This window comes from Nannobrachium achirus, assembly GCF_963921795.1.
Source record: "Nannobrachium achirus genome assembly, chromosome: 19".
NCBI classification, from domain to species: domain Eukaryota; kingdom Metazoa; phylum Chordata; class Actinopteri; order Myctophiformes; family Myctophidae; genus Nannobrachium; species Nannobrachium achirus.
In genome coordinates, this window is record NC_137826.1 from 13,989,070 (window position 1) to 14,010,649 (window position 21,580).

At 42.2% G+C, this 21,580-nt stretch overlaps 1 protein-coding gene across 1 annotated transcript in view; it reads right to left on the bottom strand.

Moving 5' to 3' along the window:
- The window catches only part of LOC308304624 (CXADR-like membrane protein), a gene marked incomplete at both ends in the record, with an annotated part of 62,107 nt that overhangs the window by 13,461 nt on the left and 27,066 nt on the right, over positions 1-21,580 (bottom strand). Inside the window, 3 exons of the mRNA XM_080749248.1 lie at positions 3,292-3,459; positions 7,486-7,681; positions 9,386-9,528. Coding sequence (XP_080605374.1) covers positions 3,292-3,459; positions 7,486-7,681; positions 9,386-9,528 — 507 coding nt within the window. The remainder of the gene's footprint in view (positions 1-3,291; positions 3,460-7,485; positions 7,682-9,385; positions 9,529-21,580) is intronic.

A 21,580-nucleotide genomic window follows, 5' to 3' on the forward strand; every position in this document is an offset into this window, starting at 1 on the left:
ATCATCACATGAACAGTCAGACCAATAAATCACATTTAATCACAACCTGCATTTGCCCCGACATAAAAGGTTGTCCACCAGAAATATTATCTATGACCCAGTAGGATCACAACCTATATGGACAACCCGGTCAATTTGTACGGCAAAGTTCCAATATGGCCGCCTCAATATTAGCCCCTATTAGTTTTAATGGGGGGTGAATAGGGAAGAATTTTAAACTGAGGGATATTTCCACGAAACTTCACAGGTTGATCAATGGTATACATATGAACATTTTTTGTATTGCAAGTTTCCATGAAATCCAATATGGCCGCCACAATATGGCCGCCATAATGTAAGGACCCAGAAAATAGGTTTTGCCTCTAACTTCTGAACCAGATGAGCTAGAAACGCAAACTTGGTGTCTATTTCATGGTGTCTGACCATGGGAGACTCAATGGAATAGCTAATTTGATTATTGGGTGTGTCTGGACCTTTATTGTGCATATTTGCAAGATGGTGGATTCCCAAAATAGAGCTTTAACATAATTTCTACCATGATTGTTGACTGCTTTTGCAAATACAAGCAATATGAATCCATTTGCTAAGATTTATGGCACAGAAGGGACTTATACCTGTATTATTCTTGAGTTTGCATGTTGTCAAAATGGCTGTAAACAAGATATTATATTTCCTGTCCGATTCTACTGTATGTAGTTGTAGCAATGACTTCAGATAAAATCAGAGACCAAAACAATGTATCTTAGAAATTATTTTTTTATTTAAAAAATTAATAAAAAAAGAGAGAGATTATCTCAATGAAATGAATGCAACTGCCTTTTTGGGTCTTTCACACATAGACATGCACATGCTTTCCAACAACTTCAGCTTCAGGGAAATTATAATGAACACATGATTAAAACAGGCTGCATTATAATGCAAATAATTGCTAGTCACTATCACTGTCATGTGTACCTATCCTGCTGCATCTTGTCTCCAGTCCTTGGCAACGACACCCCAAGTAGCATGCAATTCTCTTCTTCGCACATGAAGTTCAATCACCCGAGAGAGACTTGGAGTAGAACCACTGCTCCTTCACTTGGAAAGGAGTCAGCTTAGGTGGTTCGGGCATCTAGTACGGATGCCCCCTGAGCGCCTTCCTAGGAAGGTCCTCGATGCACGTCCCACTGGGAGGAGACCCCGTGGCAGACCTAAGACCAGATGGAAGGATTATATCTCCAGACTGGCCTGGGAACGCCTCGGTATACTCCCAGAGGGAGTGGAGGAAGTTACGCAGGATAAGGAAATCTGGAAGTCTCAGTTGGAACAGTTACCCCCGCGACCCGATTCCGGATAAGCGGTTGAAGATGGATGGATGGATGGATGGCACATGAACAGTTTTTCTGAAAGCCTTTGATACAGCTACATGATATTGCCTTGTCCATTGATATAGGCCAGGCTGGCTCTGTAGATGGACAGGGGACTGCCTTCCCATCACTGAGAGACCATCCATATTCAGTGAAGCAAGGGATGTCTGGCTTCGCGATGTGTGCAGTTTTATCTATTATGGCTGCAAGAGCAGCTCTTTTCAGGTGCAGGCCAAAGGCATTTTCTGTAGGTGGCAGCAGCTTCAACAGGGTTGATCGGTTATTTAGGAACTTGTACACTCTCAGCTTTGCCAGGTCAAAGTCCTCCGAATGGTCAGCTTTTGATGCATATACAGCTATCGTGAGGTCTCTAGCCTGATTCTTGACATCCTCTGAGAGGGAATAAGAGGAATTTTCACCAAACTCCTGAAGTGCAGGGAGATCTAGACCCATGCTGGTCTTGAACCATGCCTTCTTTCCAGTGAAAAAGGGATAGCTGGTGGTATCTCTGCCACTCAGGCGGTGAATAAAGGGCAGGGCACGACACTGTGCGAGTCCAAGGGCTGAGACCATGTTCTGTTCTCACCCACAGCTCTGGAAGGTCTAGGAGGTGGGTGGCAGCATGATATAGATGCCTATATCATGCTGCCGCCATGGGAAGGCAGTCCCCTGTCCATCTACAGAGCCAGCCTGGCCTATATCAATGGACAAGGCAATATCATGTAGCTGTATCAAAGGCTGCCAGAAAAACTGTTCATGTGCAAAGAAGGGAATTGCATGCTACTTGGGGTGTCGTTGCCAAGGACTGGAGACAAGATGCAGCAGGATAGGTACACATGACAGTGATAGTGACTAGCAATTATTTGCATTATAATGCAGCCTGTTTTAATCATGTGTTCATTATAATTTCCCTGAAGCTGAAGTTGTTGGAAAGCATGTGCATGTCTATGTGTGAAAGACCCAAAAAGGCAGTTGCATTCATTTCATTGAGATAATCTCTCTCTTTTTTTATTAATTTTTTAAATAAAAAAATAATTTCTAAGATACATTGTTTTGGTCTCTGATTTTATCTGAAGTCATTGCTACAACTACATACAGTAGAATCGGACAGGAAATATAATATCTTGTTTACAGCCATTTTGACAACATGCAAACTCAAGAATAATACAGGTATAAGTCCCTTCTGTGCCATAAATCTTAGCAAATGGATTAATATTGCTTGTATTTGCAAAAGCAGTCAACAATCATGGTAGAAATTATGTTAAAGCTCTATTTTGGGAGTCCACCATCTTGCAAATATGCACAATAAAGGTCCAGACACACCCAATAATAAAATTAGCTATTCCATTGAGTCTCCCATGGTCAGACACCATGAAATAGACACCAAGTTTGCGTTTCTAGCTCATCTGGTTCAGAAGTTAGAGGCAAAACCTATTTTCTGGGTCCTTACATTATGGCGGCCATATTGTGGCGGCCATATTGGATTTCATGGAAACTTGCAATACAAAAAATGTTCATATGTATACCATTGATCAACCTGTGAAGTTTCGTGGAAATATCCCTCAGTTTAAAATCTTTCCCTATTCACCCCCCATTAAAACTAATAGGGGCTAATATTGAGGCGGCCATATTGGAACTTTGCCGTACAAATTGACCGGGTTGTCCATATAGGTTGTGATCCTACTGGGTCATAGATAATATTTCTGGTGGACAACCTTTTATGTCGGGGCAAATGCAGCACACCTTCCTTTGCCCCCTGGGTATCAGTAATTTCATTGTATATTTAGGTTATGTGTCATATCAGCCATGTGCAACTTCAAAGCCTACAACAAGCCAAACAGAAATGTAATTGTCAACGACAAAACACACAATCGTTAATCGCAATTGTTTGAGTGACAATCGTCATGTAAGATGTCATATCGGTGACTGTGGGTGAGAGTCTTACCTAGCAGGGCGAGGGGGGGCAGCTTGCCGACATACTTGCCCTTGTCCAGGATCCTCTCCCACTTGTAGCTGATGGGGTCCGAGCCGTCTGCAGACCTACAGCTCATCTTCACATCAGCCCCCTCCAGCAGCCTCCCCTCCATCCAGCACCGCGGCTTCGAGGGTTTCACTGCACGTACACACACACACACACACACACACACACACACACACACACACACACACACACACACACACACGCACGCACGCGCACGCACACGCACACACGCACACACACGCACACAGTCAGACACGGCATTAAGCTTCTACACATGCCTTCTAAATCAGTAATTCTCAAACTATTTCGTGCCTAGGTCCCCCAAATGATGTCATTGGCCAGCCACGAAGTGCTTGTATATCTGCTATTTTTGAGAACCACTGTTCTTAATCCTAAGAGTTTCTGAAAAAGGTATGTTATAGCTAACATACAGTATATGACTGATGCTTTCCCAGTTTTAATGTGTTAAAGCCAAGCTTCACCAAGCTTTCTACATTTTGACAAAAATCACTTGCATCATTTCCATATCACAAAGATGATTCCCAAAGGCTCTGTGCAGTGCTTCTCTGGTGTGTGGAGATGGAACTTTTACAACCAGCCTAAAAATAAAAGCCAAACAGGAATGGATTTTGAGTACACGCCGTGTACTCATGTTGCACAAATAATGCAAGCACTTATTATCACAGGGCATCAAATTTAGGAATACGAAACTCTGCCACTATCTCCGCTTGAATAAAATTCTATATGAAAACGTACAGAATGCCATCTTTGATGCCCTGCCATGCAATGAATGCAGAACCCGGTCTGCATTGAAAGTCACAGTTGGTAACCCCCTGATGTCATAGACAACTGTTGTCACAGATGACTCATGTCACAGCTCCCTCGGGTCAAACAAAGTCACACCTTTGGAGCCACACCATTTCTATATGGAACCCGAGATCCACATATCACCCCCCTTTTTCTTTTACACATTTTGGATGGCAACCCCATTTTGTAACTACACCTTTCAAGACAGGAACCCCTTCTTCAGAAGCAGGGTTCCTGCTGCTATGTACAGTATATTGTTGTTGTCGGGTGGAAACCTTGTATGTCCAAAACCTTCCCTTTTTTGGTTATTATTTTAAAACCGATTTAAACTAGTGAAAATAGCCGATCTACAAGCACACAACGCCTCGCATCGCGAGGCGTTGTGTGCTTGTAGATCGGCTATTTTCACTGTTTTGTGCGACACGTATGATGAGGTAGGGCTTTAATTTACGGAACAAAAATATACAAATTTCAAACGTGGAGATGCGAGGTTTCTGCCTGACAGTGACGATATAGCAACATAATGTTTTTGTAGTTTTTGAATAAATATTTGATGTTTTTCCGAAAACTTTTAGAATCGTCCCCAGTCCTAAATGGGTTAAAGCCATTTTGCTTTGCTTTTTGGTTTGGGGTATATAATAATACCCCTGCACTGGAGCAACAGTAATCTGACTGTGTTGATGATCTCTGCCATGGTTACATTATCAATGAGTTCTAATTAACGGGAAACACATTTCTTGCAGCGGCAGTGTAATTGAGATACTGGTGCGTTTTATGAGAGAGAGAGACGCACATGGGGTGTACTGTACTGTACTGCACGTTCCTCCCTGGGCACAAGCTGATCATACAGAGTGCTAATTGGGGAGAGCAGACTGAAAACCGTTGCTCTCGGGCAGAAACCTCTTATCTCTATATTAGATTATTTTTTTGTACATTTTTGGTAAATTAACGACCCCACGTGATCATACTAGCTAGAGTGCCACACATAAGCGTCAACATTAGCAGATCCACAAGCTCAAAACGCCTTTTCAGCTTGTGGATCTGCTACTTTTGTTGCTTTTGAATTTGAATTCTGAAAAGTTGCAGTTTTGGTCATATGAGGTTTCCACCCGGCAGAGATGAAATGTGACCACCAAGCAGGCTTCCAAAACCCAGCAGTCTTCCTGAATAACAGAGTGGTCATCCTCGTTTATAGCACAAAGATTATTTTCATATCGTCGTTGTCGGGTGGAAACCTTGTATGTCCAAAACCGTTTGTTTTGTATTTATCATTTTTAAAATGACTTAAACTAGTGAAAACAGCCGAACAGCTGTTTTCACTACTTTTGTGCGACGGCCTTATATGGTGAAGCTAGGCTTTGCTTTTGCGGAAAAAAATAAATAAATGTGAAACTTGGAGATGCAAGGTTTCTGCCTGACAGTGACGATATATGCTTTCTATTGGTACATTTTGACATGCTGGCTGCTGCAGTTTTCAACAGCACCATTCTATAAAAGTGTTGAATTTCGTCAAAACACCTTACACTTAAGGTATCGCACAACTCTTCGTCTTTATGCTGTTGTATCGAAGAAGTGTTCCGCCGAACGTTTTCGGTTGCATCGCCTCCATCAGGTGATGATGTGTGATAAAGGCGTGCCGTTCAATAAATTACCTAAAAGCAATAAGCTCACAATGGACGCAGAAGCGCTGCTGCACTTAACCGGCTGTTCACACCAGAGTCTCAACAATACAGTATGCTTGTTTATCCAGTTTTGATGGATTTTTTTATCTGACATATATATTGCTGAGTTGCTGCGCGGCACTCAAAGGAACAGACCAGAAACTGTAGCTTCACATACTGTAGCTGCACATGGGTTTGATTTGTATTGTGTTTACTCGTATTTCTTTCACCAAAATAAAATGAAATCAAATACAATCTGCGGACTTCCCCCCTGGTCCGAGCGAGGTGTGAATATAGTCCAATTGGTTAACATGAAAATAAACAAACGAAAAGTAAACTGGCTGGTGCACCCGACACTTAACAGCAATTCACAGCGCTTCCACATCCAGTGTGTGTGTAAGAGTTGTGTAACATTAAAAAAATATATACAGTATATACCGGTATTTCTTTATAGTATTACATTACATTACATAGCCCAGTGGTTCTCAAAGTGGTTATGGGGGTCTAAAACTGACCCATACAAGTCTGGGGGGACCTTGGGGGAGACCTTGGAATTTGAAAGTTTGAGAAACACTGACATAGCCAACATGTTAAACGGGTCTTAAGCCATGGGTCAAACACAGGTGGGCAGCACATTTGACTGGTTAAGCTAGGGCAAATAGTATCAGCAGAACAGCTTGGAAGGGTTTATTTTACAATAGAATGTGGAATATCGGGCCCTGATAGAGGCATTCTAGAGTGTTTTTATTGTTTTAATTGCGCCCATATATATCTCTAAAACACAGTTTTTTAACAAGCATGCAAACTAGCTCACACCGCATCGCGGATCTGCTGTTTTCTGACATATAAAACAGCTGCAGATCCGTGACGCATTGTGAGCTCATGGATTGGCTATTTTCTGCTGCAGTATAAATTGGGCTTAATCATTCCTTAATTGTTTCCACCAAGTCCAAAATTCTGTTTGGTTAGTCCATTCAAGAGTATGTTGACAAAATGGTGGTGGTGGTGGTGGTGGTCCGTGGCTAGCCTGGCGGGGCCTAACATCATACTGCATACTCACTCATTCCTTCCCCAGTATAACGTCTGGCCTTCCGGGAATAGGAGCGAGTATCCTGATTATTTTCTGATCGGGGCCAATCAGTGACTGCTGTCCGCACAACAAACGTGGTCTTCCTGACAACAAGTGAAAAGCTTCCCGATTGGTCCATGTGTAGATGGTGACGTAGATGCTTGCTGCAGCATTTTCAAAACAACAATTGCTGCCCTCGCGATGCAACAAGTGTAACAAGTGTTAATGCTCTAACGATGAAACAAGCAATAAGTGAAGTTATTTCAGAGTTGGAATCAATGACAATAATTAAAAAGGAATAGGAGTATGCGCTAGCGAAGTTCATCGGCCGAAAAGACGTGTTTGTCAAGGCAAGTACTCCCGCCCACTTTTCAAGCTGCCAATAGGCCAAAGGCCAGACGTTATACTGGGGAAGGAATGAGTGAGTGAACGCAGTATGACGCCAGGCCCCGCCAGGCTAGTCCGTGGCCACATATCAATTTGGGGGTCTTCCTTGACATGAAAAGGTTTGAGAACCACTGCATAACTAATCTGGGTTCCCAGAAGTTTTTCACTTTTTCGCCACTAGGGGCGCAGGGGGGGGGGGGTGCGGAGAAAAACATAACAGTATCAGCCACTTACCGAGCACAATGAGGCTGACGGTGCTCCACTGGTACTTGCCGTCGTTCTTGACCTTGCAGTTGTACTCCCCTGAGTCGGCCAATGACAGGTCACTGATGAGCAGGGAGGCGTCGCCCCTCAGGTACTCGCCGGCGAACGCCACGCGGCTCTCCGCCTCGTTGGGGTTGTACACCCGCCCGGCGAAATATGTAATCACCTGTGGCGGGACAACGGGGGCGGAGCGGAGGGGTGGGGAGGTAAACGAGGCATGTTTCAATTAAAGTTAATTAATTAACTAAATTGGATATATTAATGAATTAATCATTGGTCATTAATTAAAGTGTAACAATGTCAGGTGAATGGTGAGATGCAAAAACAAGGTCATCGGCGTCACCCTCTGGTTGACGTGAGATGTCACTGCTCAAATGTTGTATAGAGATGTATGAAATTTTATAGAATTACTATAAATACTGTTCCTACGAAACAGTGTGGGCTCGCTCATAAAGAAATCATTTAAAAAAATTACTAAAATAAAAACTCTTTAATCGAATAAATTGTTGTTTTTCCTTCATTTCTTATGGTTGCCAACGTGACTATATTCTGCAGCGTGCTAACTGTCATGTGAAGCTCAACCAATACCCCAGCTAACACCACTCCCAGATGTTTTTCCGCCAATTGCACCTCATTGGCTAAGGGCCCTGCCTTTGTACTGTCTGCGGCGGAACTTGGTAAATAAATAATGAAGATAACATGGTGTTCTCGCCTTTCAGGCGAGCCCACAATAAGTAACTACAGTAGGTAAACTTTTGACCTGATCGCTATTTATCTATCATTGTTCCAGGAGGACGTGGAAAACTGACATAATACTGTAGTTCTGTGTGCCAATTGAGCTCACTCTCCAAGGTCATCTGTGTCTTAACTACTCACAACGACACATTTCAGTGCATTTTGAGAAGACTATTTTTGTTTATAGCATTATCACGTCCTCCTCACAATCAGAGTCAGGCTAAGTTGCCCTGCAATATGTGGGTCCTATTTATGAATCCTGCTGCTCCAGTGCCAAGGATGAATATACGGAAAGAAACTGCCAGGGAGTAAGTTCATGATATTCATGTTATGCATCTGCATCAATGCCACCAAGACCGATTCTCGTTTGGGTGAATAGTGAAACGTGTACTGTAATGGTGAGGGGAAAGGATGTAAACTATTATAAGTATGACCTCTGTTATTTAGAGCAGTAATGACCTCCAGGGTCAGGCTCCCCAAATTATTTTCGGGGGTCCCCAGGTGACTAGCTTAATGTGCAACATTGTTTTCTCACTCAACAGTAAACAAACCAACATAAAGTATGCAAGTGTATACAGGGTATCTGCACATTTCTAAAGTTACAATTTAATGACCTTTAAGGCGTTTTTAATAGCAGATTTGACAAATCGTTAAATATTTTGTAAGGAAGAGGCAAACATTGAGAAAATAGCAGATCTACAAGCTCACACAACGCCGCACTTATCTGTGGAACTGAGTCAAACTAAATTTAATGCCTACAATTCCAAGTGCTTGTAAAGGTTGGGGGGGGGGTCCCCAATAATGATTATTTGGGGGGGTCGCGGCCTGAAGAGTTTGGGAAAACTTGATTTAAGGCCCATTCTCACTGGGCGAGATAAAGATAAAGATAACTATAATTATCTGATGCCATGACGTGATAGATCGGAAAGTGATCCAAACGATATTGTGTACGGCTATCGTTGTCTTTATTGTTGTGGTGTGGATGCTGCCATCCACTTCAATTGAGAACGATATTTTTTTTATCTTGATCTTTATCGCGCCCAGTGGGAATGGGCCTTTAGAGAAGCAAGAAATGTTGAATTCTTACTGACTATTTCTCTTCAATAATGACCTTTAACTCGGGGTGGGCACTCACCACTTTCTTGAGCTTCAGCCATTCGATGTCCAGGGTGGTGGCGTCACCTGCCCAGTACTGATGGTGGCACGGCAGAGTGGCATTGTCTCCAACGACCCGTTTCATGTCCGTCTGGGCACATGTCGTTAGCACGCCCAGGAGGACTGCAAATGGGAACAGAGAGAGAGAGAGAGAGAGAGAAAGGTTCACAGTAGGTCTGCCAGGCATTCAAAGCACTTAGAAAAACTTGGGATTGATTGTCTGTGTTCTGGTCATTAGCGTCACACCTAGGATTAAGTCACAGGCACACGATTTGATGTCCTTTAATTGCACTCTTCCCTGTGTTTTCACAGATTACTGGAGATGACCCTCGATGTTATAATGCTTGTATACAGCATTAACCACTTAAAGCCTATTGCTGTCTGGCAGAAACCTCTCCATGTTCTCCATACTCCTAACCCTAACGCTAAATGAATGCTCTATACTTGATCACACTACAGTGTCACACTCACACAAATATATTAGCTTTTTGAATCCTGAAAAATAAGTTTCCATCTGACAGAGACACTATACTTTGCTGAGTTATCCGCAGGGCTCCAGTCTATAACAGTGACCGATTTTTTCAAACACATTTTTGGACACTGCTCCTACAGATTTTGCCCTAAAATCACACAAAGCGTTACACAGTATGTCTATTCGTGTATACATGTGACCTGACGGTCGCTTATCTCCCGATTAGGGAGTCTTACTCTTTATAAATCATACAATGACTGCTTGAGTTCTATTTTGTAGAAAATAATAGCCTATCTATAAACTCACAACACGTCACATTGCTACGTGTGAGCTTGTAGATCCGAAAAACAGACAACTCTTGGTATTTTCACTTTGGTAATACATATTGATGGCAATACACGTATGGAATTATACTCAAGTAAACGTTTCAATAAAGGATATTATGTGTATTTCTGCATTGTGGTGTTGCTAATTTTACCTTGAGTCCGCCACTCCTGTTCTCACAACCAAATAATTATATGAATTATATATATTTGATCTGTGTATTAAAATCTACCTTCTCCCTTCCCTCCTGGGATTGTCAATCTATTACACCCAACAGCCACAAGAGGGAGATGTGCTTGACACACAGATGGGGGAGACCACTCAAAGTAATGGACGTTCTCTGTCAAGCAGGAAGGTAATTCCCAAGCCACTCATTGGTTATTAGCTACCCCCAGTGGACTAGCAGATTGTCATCCCTCTTACTGATTGGCTTCCCAGTTCATTTACATATTGAAGTATTCAGTCACAATGTAAATGTCACTGTCTTAGCATGATATATAGATTCTGATATGCACATGGCCATAAATGGAAGACCTGGCCAAATCCAAATGGATGTAATTGTGATGTTAGAACTTGTGATGTTTTAAACCAGGGGTCTTCACCGTTTTCAGGCCAAGACCCAGAGAGAGACGAAGCAGGGACCCCCCAAAACCTTTTCATAGATTCCATATAGTTTCATCGTTTGACAGCACGATTATCAGTGTATTTTGGATTCATGTAAATGAGTGTTTTCAGATATTTAACCACTTGAACCATCAATACTTAATAAAGTTGACCTTTCACTCTGTACTTGGTCTGCTCTTTTTCCCCTCTACAAAACCTCTTTGCCGAAAATAGCTGATCTACACTGCGAGGCGTTGTGAGCTTGTAGATCTGCTATTTGTGGCTAAAGTTATCAGAAAATAGACGCTAGAGTTCAAGTGGTTAATATTAAAAAAGGAGAAAAAAGGTTTCTATCACACAAAGATTTGGAAGACCCCCTGTAGTAACTCTGAGGACCCCCTAGGGGTCCCGGACCCCCTGTTGAAGACCCCTGTTCTAAACTGTGAGCGTAGCTTGTCCAGCCATTTCACATAAACGGCAGCACATTTTTGCTTTCTAATGTTAAAAACCCACAAGCCGAGCCAGAAATCCTGGTGTAGTCATGGACTTACACCTGAATTTCAACAGCTGCATTAATACAATTACAAAGCCAGCCTAGCTATCACCTTCAGAATACATCAAGGATTTATAGGACTCATGACATGTCTCAGGCAGGATTTGGAAGAAAAAAAAAACATGTCCATGCATTCATCTTCAGTAGACTCTAATGGGTGTAACGATACATTTTAACAGCAATACGATACGCATCACGATACATGGTTAACGATACGATACATGGACGATATTGGTTCATTCATGGCGATTCGATTCAATGATTTAAAATCGATATAGTAACTATTTAGCAAAGAAATGAAATCTGTGTAAACGTGTAAAAAATATATTATTATTGAATTAACGTGATTATCTAGCAAATACATGGACATTATATTTCAACACATATGGACAACACAAACCCACCTTGACATGAACACAGAGATTACACACATTTATCGATAGACCAAGATATGGAATGGAAAGGTAATTAGACCCCTCTTTTGAATTTTCCCTCTTAAAATGGCCAAATACAAGCCACAAATAGTTTCCATACAATCAATTATTTGCATTGAAAAAAACGATTTGATACCGATCACTGCATTTTAAAACGATGCGATGCGATGCGATACAAAGCCAAAACGGTACGATATTTTGCTTTTGCAAACGACATAGTAGATCATTGCAAATTAAAATCGATTTTTCGATTCAGTTACTATATCGTTACACCCCTAGTAGACTCCATTACGAGTCTACACTGAACTTCGCAGTTCTCCGTGGAAGAAGAAAAAAATCAATGAGACAACTGCAATGGATTCAGAACAGGGGTGCTGGGATCCTTGCTAATACCAAGAAAGTGGATATAATATCACTCCAGCTCTCAGACCTTTACACTGGGCTCCCTGTCTGTCAAAGAATTTATTCCGGGGGCCAAAATACATTTCTGATCTTGTGCGACCTTCACAGCACAATCATTAAACCTTTCAGACCGAGTGCCGCGCTGCGAGCTTGTAGATCTGCTATTTTTGAAAAATCGTGAAAATTAGAATTTTTGACCCGATTCTATAAGTGTCTTTTGAATCCTTCTAAGATTTTTTGAAAAATCTGTGTTTCTATGTCAGCAAATCTGGCCAGCCATCGTCAAAGAAAAGGTCCATTTCACTTAACTGGAGCTCAGTTAGTCTGTTCTTGAGAGACTACTATGTCAGTGGTTCTCAAACCTTTTCATGTGAAGGACCCCCAAAATGACATGTATTTGGCCACGGACCCCCATTTCAAAATATTTAGTTCCAGGGACCCCACAGAAGCAAAATTTGAGTTACAAACGTTGGCTTTGAAAATACATATATTCAAGGATTTGCACACATTTTCACGACTTTTTCAAAAATAGCAGATCTACAAGCTCGCAGCGCGGCACTCGGTGCCGTGCTGTGAGCTTGTATATCTGCTATTTTTCACTGGTTAAAGCAGGGTTCTAGGCCCTAAATGGGTTAAACATCCAGTAGCTCTCACATCATCCGGGACAGCTCTGCTTTATGGAGCCAGCGCTTACAACACTTCAGTGTTTTACGCGGCCACTGTATCTGGAACAAACTTCCAGAAAACTGCAGGTTCTTTCTGCCACAACCTCTCAGAGCCTTTAAAGGTGATACACCATGAAATGTCACTTTTCCTATTTTAAAACCTTTTTTTGGGGTCCCACTAGCACCTTCTATCCTCACAAAATCCCATTTCTGACCATTGTGTGTCTTTCTCTGGTTTTGGGAAGGCGGAGATTAAAAGCATCCCACGGGTTCTCAAAACAGGCTGTCCAGATTTGCATGCTTTTTTTAATGGTGTTCCAGCTTGAATCAATTGGAACAAACGCAGTATACTTTAAGTTGCTATTTATCGCTATCGCAATGAGGGGAAAAAAAGGACAAAAAAGAACTATTCAAGGTTGTAAAAATGTTTTGCCAGTTATTTTGGGGCCCACATGCAATACACTTTAAATTTGACTTGGCCTCCATTGATAAATCATAAATACTATACTATACAATACATAGTATATACTGTATGTATAGCATCACAATCAGTCATTTGAAAGCAGGTGAAAAGGCATTCATTTTCTCATGCACTTCACACCAATAAGCCTGTACAGATGTTTTATGATGGGCAGAATCCAAAGGGGATATCAGCTTACACAGTGAAAATCCTCCGTAATAAATGCATCCATTTGTAACTCTGAGGACGTACAGAACGGAACGGGTCCATTTGGTTCCATTCTGCACGTCCTCAGAGTTCCATTATCACCCAGGATTCCGCAGGGTACCAACAACCAACAGTGATGCTGGCACAGTTGACCAGGATGACCAAGAGACTGTGGGGAAATGGAGGATGAAACACTAAAGCGTGCAATTGTTCCTCCCTTTATGTATTTATCCTTCTTTTGGACAGTGATCAAATGCATGAGCCCGGGCCGGTGTGGCTGCAGCGCATTTGTCACCAGTTTCTTTTTGGATGACCGAGACAAAAATAGAACATGGGAACGCACGCGCGCGCGCGCGCGCGCGCGCGCGTGTGTGTGTGTGTGTGTGTGTGTGTGTGTGTGTGTGTGTGTGTGTAGACTGTGCACGCATGCACCTATTGTTTTTATGAGCGCTCATGTGTGTGAGTTTGTGTACTTTAAGCTTGCGCACACGCACACGCACACGCACACACACACACACACACACACACACACACACACACACACACACACACACACACACACACACACACACACACACACGTGCACCGGCCCATGTGTGATTATCAGCAGAAAAGGGCCAGAGCTGTTTGGCTGCCAGGGAGGAGGAGGAGATGCTGCATGGAGCTTTGTTCCTCCTCTGTGAAGATGCCCTGCCTGGGGGAAGATGTGCCTCACTGCCTCCTTCCCCCCCACGGACCCCCAGCCGGACCAATTACAGTGGCACCCACCCACCCTGCACCCATCACCCACCCTGCAACCATCACCCTCCCTGCACCCTTTAAAAGTGTCCAAAGTCACAACATCATCATCATCTTCATCATCCTCATCCTCGCGCCCCGCGCTGCTCGCTCTCACATGGCCGAGTCAGCACGTCACCCCATGACTCCTAGAGAGAGAGAGAGAGAGAGGAGTGGTCCTCAACCCCTTTTTTCCATTTCAAGGACCCCCCCCCCCCCCATCTACAAGATCTACAAGCTCGCACCGGGGCGCGGAGCGACGCGGTTCGAGCTTGTAGATCTGCTACTTTTGATATTTTTCAACGTGAATCCTGAAACGTAACAGTTTCAGATGGAGGTTTCCACCCAACAGAGACTTGGTTATGCATTAGGCCACAGACCCCACGATACAAAATGAAAGTATCTCAATCTGGCACGGTAACACTCCTCACCGTTAATTACAACCCTTGAGTTAAATGGCGGTGTAATTGCAGTGGCACCCTTTATACCCTTCAAAACTGCCCAAAGTCACATAATCACGGCCTGCGTTGGCTCCAGGGACGTGCTGGCCAGCGGGACAACTCCCGAACGGCCGCTTCATTCCCGCCCGGTCCAGGTTCCATTTTGGGGGCTGGGTGGCCAACAAAGTAAATCGTCACTGTCGGGCAGAAACCTCCTATCTCCAAGTTTCAAATGTATAAATGTTTTCGCAAAGCAAAGCCCTGCTTCATCATACAAGGCTGTTGCACAAAAGTAGTGAAAACAGCAGATCTACAAGCACACAACGCCTCGCACCGATCGGCTGTTTTCACTAGTTTAAATCATTTTTAAAATGATAAATACAAAACAAACGGTTTTGGACACCCGACAACGATGAAATAGAACTCATGTATAGTAATTGGCCCACTGGCTTGTCACTTGTCATGATCTGAAATGGCAAATCTTTGAGTAGCAGCAGCAGCGCTATACAGCGCAATGAGGGCCTCTCCAACTCTTTTTTCCCGGGCTGAATCAGGGGCCCAGCACGTCCCTGATTGGCTCGCTCTCACATGGCCGAGTCAGCACGTCACCCATGACTCCAAGGCTCCTAGTGAGAGAGAGAGGTCGTTCTCATTCTCCACCTTTTTTTCATTTCAAGGACCCCATTTGGTTTCATTTGTACGTTCTCAGAGTTACAAATGGATACAATTATGACTGAGGATTTTCGCTGCGTGAGCTACAGTGTAATATCCCCATTTGGATTCTGCCCATCATGAAATCTGTACAGATTACAGGCTTATTAGTATGAACGCCATGAAAAAAGGAAAAACCTTGTCACCCGCTAACAAAGGACTGATTGTGATGCATTAGGCAAAGCGACTCCCCATTTGATACGAAATTTGAAATAAATTATAGTCAACCCCTATTGTTGATGCTTCTTGTTTTTGTTTTGTTTTCTGCCTTGTATTGCTGTATTTTTTCTTACTCTTTACCTGTAACCTTAACTGCTGTGCTGCCACTGGGAGACTGGATTTCCCCCGCGGCATAATAATGGTATCTATCTATCTATCTATCTATCTATCTATCTATCTATCTATCTATCTATCTATCACTAGAATATCCCTATTTCTGGGGATGAACCATTCGCCATAAAAATAGCCGACCTACAAGCTCACAACGCGGACGTGTTGTGAGCTTGTAGGTCGGCTATTTTGGGGCGAAGAGATTTGGCGCCGAAGCGGTCCAACTACATGTACACGTACAACTCAGGCCCGCTTCACTAAAGACTGGAGGGTTTTAAGTAGGTTTAATTGCAGTACAATTACAGAGGCACCATGTACCCTTCAAACTGTCCAAGGTCACATGGACCGCATTGCTCGCTCACATGGCCGAGTCAGCACATCACCCATGACTCCAATATACTCCTGGAGTAGAGGAGGAGAGGTGTTTCCCAAGCGTTGGGTCTCGAATCCTTTTTTGTTCACACACCAATTTTTATGGGTCCTGACTCCTGAGTAACACCCATTTTTTTTTTACATTTTACGTTTCCTATAAAATACCCTTTAATTATTATTTCTAAAGATTTTTAAATATAACAGAAATTTAGTTTTAGTTTTTTCAGGACTTAAAAAAGGGCAAAGGAAAAAAAAGTGAAAACACATTCTCACAAAACATTGCAATGCATTGCGAGCTAATAGATCTGCTACTTTCACAATTTTTGAAATGGGGCATAAATCATCTGTCAGGTGGAAACCTCATATAGTATGTCCAAAACTGTTACTTCTTTAAGATTCAAATTCTAAAACAGCAAAAGTAGCAAATCTACAAGCTCAGAACGCGTGGCTTGGCGCAGCGTTTCGAGATTGTATATCTGCTACTTTGGATGTTTTTGTGTGACGCCGTAGTGTGATCAACGAGGGCGTTAATTTATGAGAAAAAAAAACACACAAAAAGTGATATAATATCGTCACTGTCGGGCAGAAACCTCGTATCTCCAAGTTTCAAATTTGTAAATTTTTTCCGCAAAGTAAAGCCCTGCTTCATCATACAAGGCCGTCGCACAAAAGTAGTGAAAACAGCAGATCTACAAGCACACAACGCCTCGCGGTGCGAGGCGTTGTGTGCTTGTAGATCGGCTGTTTTCACTAGTTTGAATCATTTTTGAAATGATAAATATGAAACCAACGGTTTTGGACATACAAGGTTTCCACCCGACAACGACGATATGGAGATAAGAGATACACTGTCCGACATGTCAGTGAGTACATTTGTAAGAGTGAGTCCCGGGTAGACACTAGATTTATCCTTTGGGGCCTTGAGATGAAGAGTTTGGGAACCGTACAGCTAAAATCTCTGGTCCAAGGGGAGAAAGAAAGAGAAAGAGAAACATCAAACTTATGCCTGTGAGCTCAGTTGTCCATATGTGTCCCAGCGCGGCTGGCGGCTAGTCATTGAAATTTTTTTCATTTTCATTTTTTCATTTCATTTGAAAGCATAGCTACAAAATGATATATTGGTTGTGGAGATTGACCCAACAGTTTTGAAGATATGGCTTATGCCATGCTGAAATACTACTTTTGAGATATTCAAGTTCTAACTTTGGGAGGACCAACAGAATTATGTCCCGATCTCTCACATTAATTTAAAAAAGTCTTATTTACATGCAGAGTTAAGCAGAGTTAAGCTCTGGCGTTTAAGTGAAATGTAGCCTGATATTTATGACATGCTTTTGTGGCTTTATCACATTTTAGAAAAAAAAAAAAAAAAAAAGTAATTTCAGCTGTGGTCTAAAGTAGTGGCTTCCGAAATGACTTCCCCAGTGTCATGCTCAGTCACATATAGTCGTCTAATTGCTTTCCCCTTCGTGATCATGTAGGAAATTAATCTTTTTATTTTTGTCATAAAATAGACATGACTCCTCCCTGGGAGGTTCAGGAAGTAATAGCTATACACTGTTTTGCCTTTTAATTTCACTGCGGTCAGCTGAACATTATTGGTGTTAGATTTAAACGTAACTCGCGATAGTTATACGTTTGGAAAAGTCTCAATTACACTGTTCACAGACAGAAAGTGACATTAAACTGTTCTCATCAAATGCTCCGTCCAAAAGGCTACGCAAATGTGAGTCCATTCATTATCTTCCCTCAATGAGAAGGAGAATCAATGATACTTTTTTATATGATTTCAGCCCAAAGGCATGATGAGTCAACTGAGAAATGGAGAAATGTGTGTCCATTTTCAGAACAAATTACTATCTGGGAGGAGCATGGTGATACAGTCTATGCTGCATTAATGTCCATACATTAACACCATAGTAGTGATACAGTCTGCTATGCTGTATTATGTCCATACAACACCATAGTGAATAGGGATGGGACGATAAGCGATATTATCGTTTATCGTGATAAAAAACACTTGCGATAATCGTACCGTGGAGATTTAACTTATCGGGATATCGTCCTCCGTCATGCACTGGGATCAAGTCACCTTTTATTTGCCGAGCTGCATATCCAGTACCACTTAAACCCTCTAGAATTGCTAAAAGGTACATGATATACGTACTTGATACAGTCTTTTTTTCTCTCTCTATCAAATGTCTTTGCCAAATAATAGCCGATCTACAAGCTCACAACGTGTCGCAATGCGACGCGTTGTGAGCTTGTAGATCGGCTATTTTTTGGCAAATGTTTCGCCCCAGGATAATGGATTTTGATTAGCGTGATAATATAAATTGTGATTTCTTTTGTCACAATAATCGTGATATGACATTTTCATATCGTCCCATCTCTAATAGTGATACAGTCTGCAATGCTGTATTAATGTCCATACATTTACAGCCAGGTTGGCTCAGGGGACAACAGTCACACCCATGCTCAGCCAGCCAAGCAGCACAAAACCCTGAGTGCAAAAGTTCATCAAAAAAGGCTGTGGCCTGGGGTCAGGGGTCATCCAGGGGTGCCTTGCGATGGACATGTTAGCCAAAGTCCTATTTCTGCCATGGACATTCAAAACGACCAGTCAATACACAGCAGAACTAAGCCTCTATGTATACTAACGCAGTCGTTCTCAAACTTTGTTACTGTATGTCTAGGACCTCCAATGTATTTGGCTGCGGACCCACACCTCAAAAATATTTTGTGCTAGGGACCCCAGAAGCAAAATATTTGAGTAATAAATGTTTGAAAATCTGTGTCCTACCTATTCTAAAGAAAACCTATTTTTTTTTTTTTCATCAAAAATATTCCATGGATATGGACGGGTTAAGGCCTCTCCATACTTCGACCGAAATGTTCGGTGAGTTGTGTTTTCCGACGTGCAAATTTCCGAACTCTCGTTCGGTCCAATGCTTTTCAGAAGTCCCGAGGGATATAATTTTATGGTAGAAAAGGACCTTTTGACTGAAAACGGCGGTTTCGGTCAAAGTATGGACAGGCCTTTACAGACACACACGTTGAAGACCCTTGGCTGTGGTGTGGTACTGGTGCTCCGAATGCAGAGTGTCACATACGTTGTACTGATAACACCAAGGCTTTGAATCTAGTTTGACCGTAGCTGCATACTAAGCTCGAAAAGCGGTGCAAAGCAACACATTTTGTAGATCTGCTATTTTTTGAATTTGGATATATGGACATAATGAGATTTCCACCGGACAGAGAATTAAACATAAGCCACTGCATAGTTTTGTTCACAAACGCCTTATGCTTTACATAAGGCATAAACAGGGTAAGTGCTTTACATAAGGCATACACAGGGCATTACAAGAGAATAGAATAGAGTGGATAAAATATATGATAAAAGAATATATAGGCCTAAATAAATGAAGGTCAAAGTGCGATTATAGTTTATCTTTTTCCTCACACCATTAGCAACAAACTCATATCCATCACGAGTATCGTTCAGGGTGAAAAAAAAAACCTTTAGGATAGCACACCACACACACGCACGCGCGCAGTCACGCAGTCACGCACGCGAACTGGATCAATAGTTCGCCGGCAAAGAATGTCATCGATAATAACAGATAAAATGAATAACCCTGTTGGTGCCATGTCGCCAGCGCCACTAACAGGCATCACCAGGAGGAATGTGTTCTTGTGATGTGGGTCTGAGTTTGAGTTACTAGGGCCCAAGGTGGAGGGGCCTTGATTATTTTATACTTTAGCTATTGAAAAATAGCAGATATATTTTTGAAAATTCATGAAAATGTGTGCAAATCTTTGAATATATGTATTTTTTAAGCTAACATTTGTAACTCAAATTTTGCTTCTGGGGGGGGGGGGGGGGGGGTCCCTGGAACTAAATATTTTGAGATGGGGGTCCGTGGCCAATTACATGTCATTTTGGGGGTCCTTCACATGAAAGACTTCCACAAATGTTCACGATTTTTCAAAAATAGCAGATCTACAAGCTCGCAGCGCGGCACTCGGTGCCGCGCTGTGAGCTTGTATATCTGCTATTTTTCAATGGTTAAAGCACAAAATATGAGTGAATCCTTGTACCCAGGGCCAAGAATTTGGTGCGACGCCCCTGTTCACATGGATATTGAGAGATATGTTACATACAGTACAGTAAATTGTCCCACCAGTTATCCCATGAGCTCAGATTGGGCTTTTGAAGCTGTGATCAAGTCAAATGAAAAGATGCCATCGTCAGCAGCACAGATAATGCTTCACTACATTTCATATCCCGTCTCAGTTCGGGTGGAAACCTTCTATGTCCAGAACTGTTAAAAAAAAAGATTCACAAAAAATAGCATATCAGCAAGCTCAGATCTGGTCATTTAGCTACTTTTGTGTGTCACGGTGGCATGATGAAGTAGGGTAGTAATATATTAAAGAAAATACATTAGAAACATGGAGATAAGAGGTTTCTGCCAGACGGCGACCGTATCTGCGTTGCTGAGCGCACATTTTCGTCTAGCTCAGATCACTGAGTGATCAGGACCACTGGTTCTCAAACCTTCTCATGTCAAGGACCCACAAAATATGTATTTGGACCCCCACCTGGAAAATGTTTTGTGCCACTGCCAGGGACCCCCAGAAGATAAGATTTATGTTTAAAAAAAAAAAATATATATATATATATATATATATATATATATATATATAAATTATTTCCAAGTATTTTCATATACAGTATTTGTTTTTGTAGTTCTTGAATAACATAGTTATGCAGTTTTTGAATAACGTATAAATGAATAAATGTGGTTAAAATAGTTTACTTTTGCTGGAGACCCCCTGGAAATAACTGTGATTATCTCTGATAATTGTGATCATGCAATTATGTAATAATGGCAGGCATACCAGTTATTAAGAGTATAACGACTGGTGAAGTTTTACTGTAGGTGAACCTTTCAGTGTAGACCAAGGGTCTTCAACAGGGGGTCCGGGACCCCTAGGGGGTCCTCAGAGTTACTACAGGGGGTCCTCCAAAACTCAAAATCTTTGTGTGATAGAAGCTTTTTTCCCTCCTTTTTTATATTAACCATTTGAACCCTAGCATCCTTATTCTGAGAACTTTGGCCAAAAATAGCCGATCTACAAGCTCACAACGCCTCGCAGAGGTTTGTGTAGAGGAGAAAAAGAGCAGACTAAGTACAAAGAGAAAGGTCAAGTTTATTAACCCATACAGTGCCCCGGGCCACAAGGTGCCGCTAGAGTGCCAGAAATATCTGTATAGGCCTTCGCTCTAGCTTCCGTCGACACTGCCCGTAGTGCCTTGTGATTTCACTCCAGCCACTGTTATGTATGACGAGAGGAGGAAGTTAGCTAACACTTAGCCATTAGCTTCTTTATTTTTTAGAAGCCCGATCTGAAGCTATTT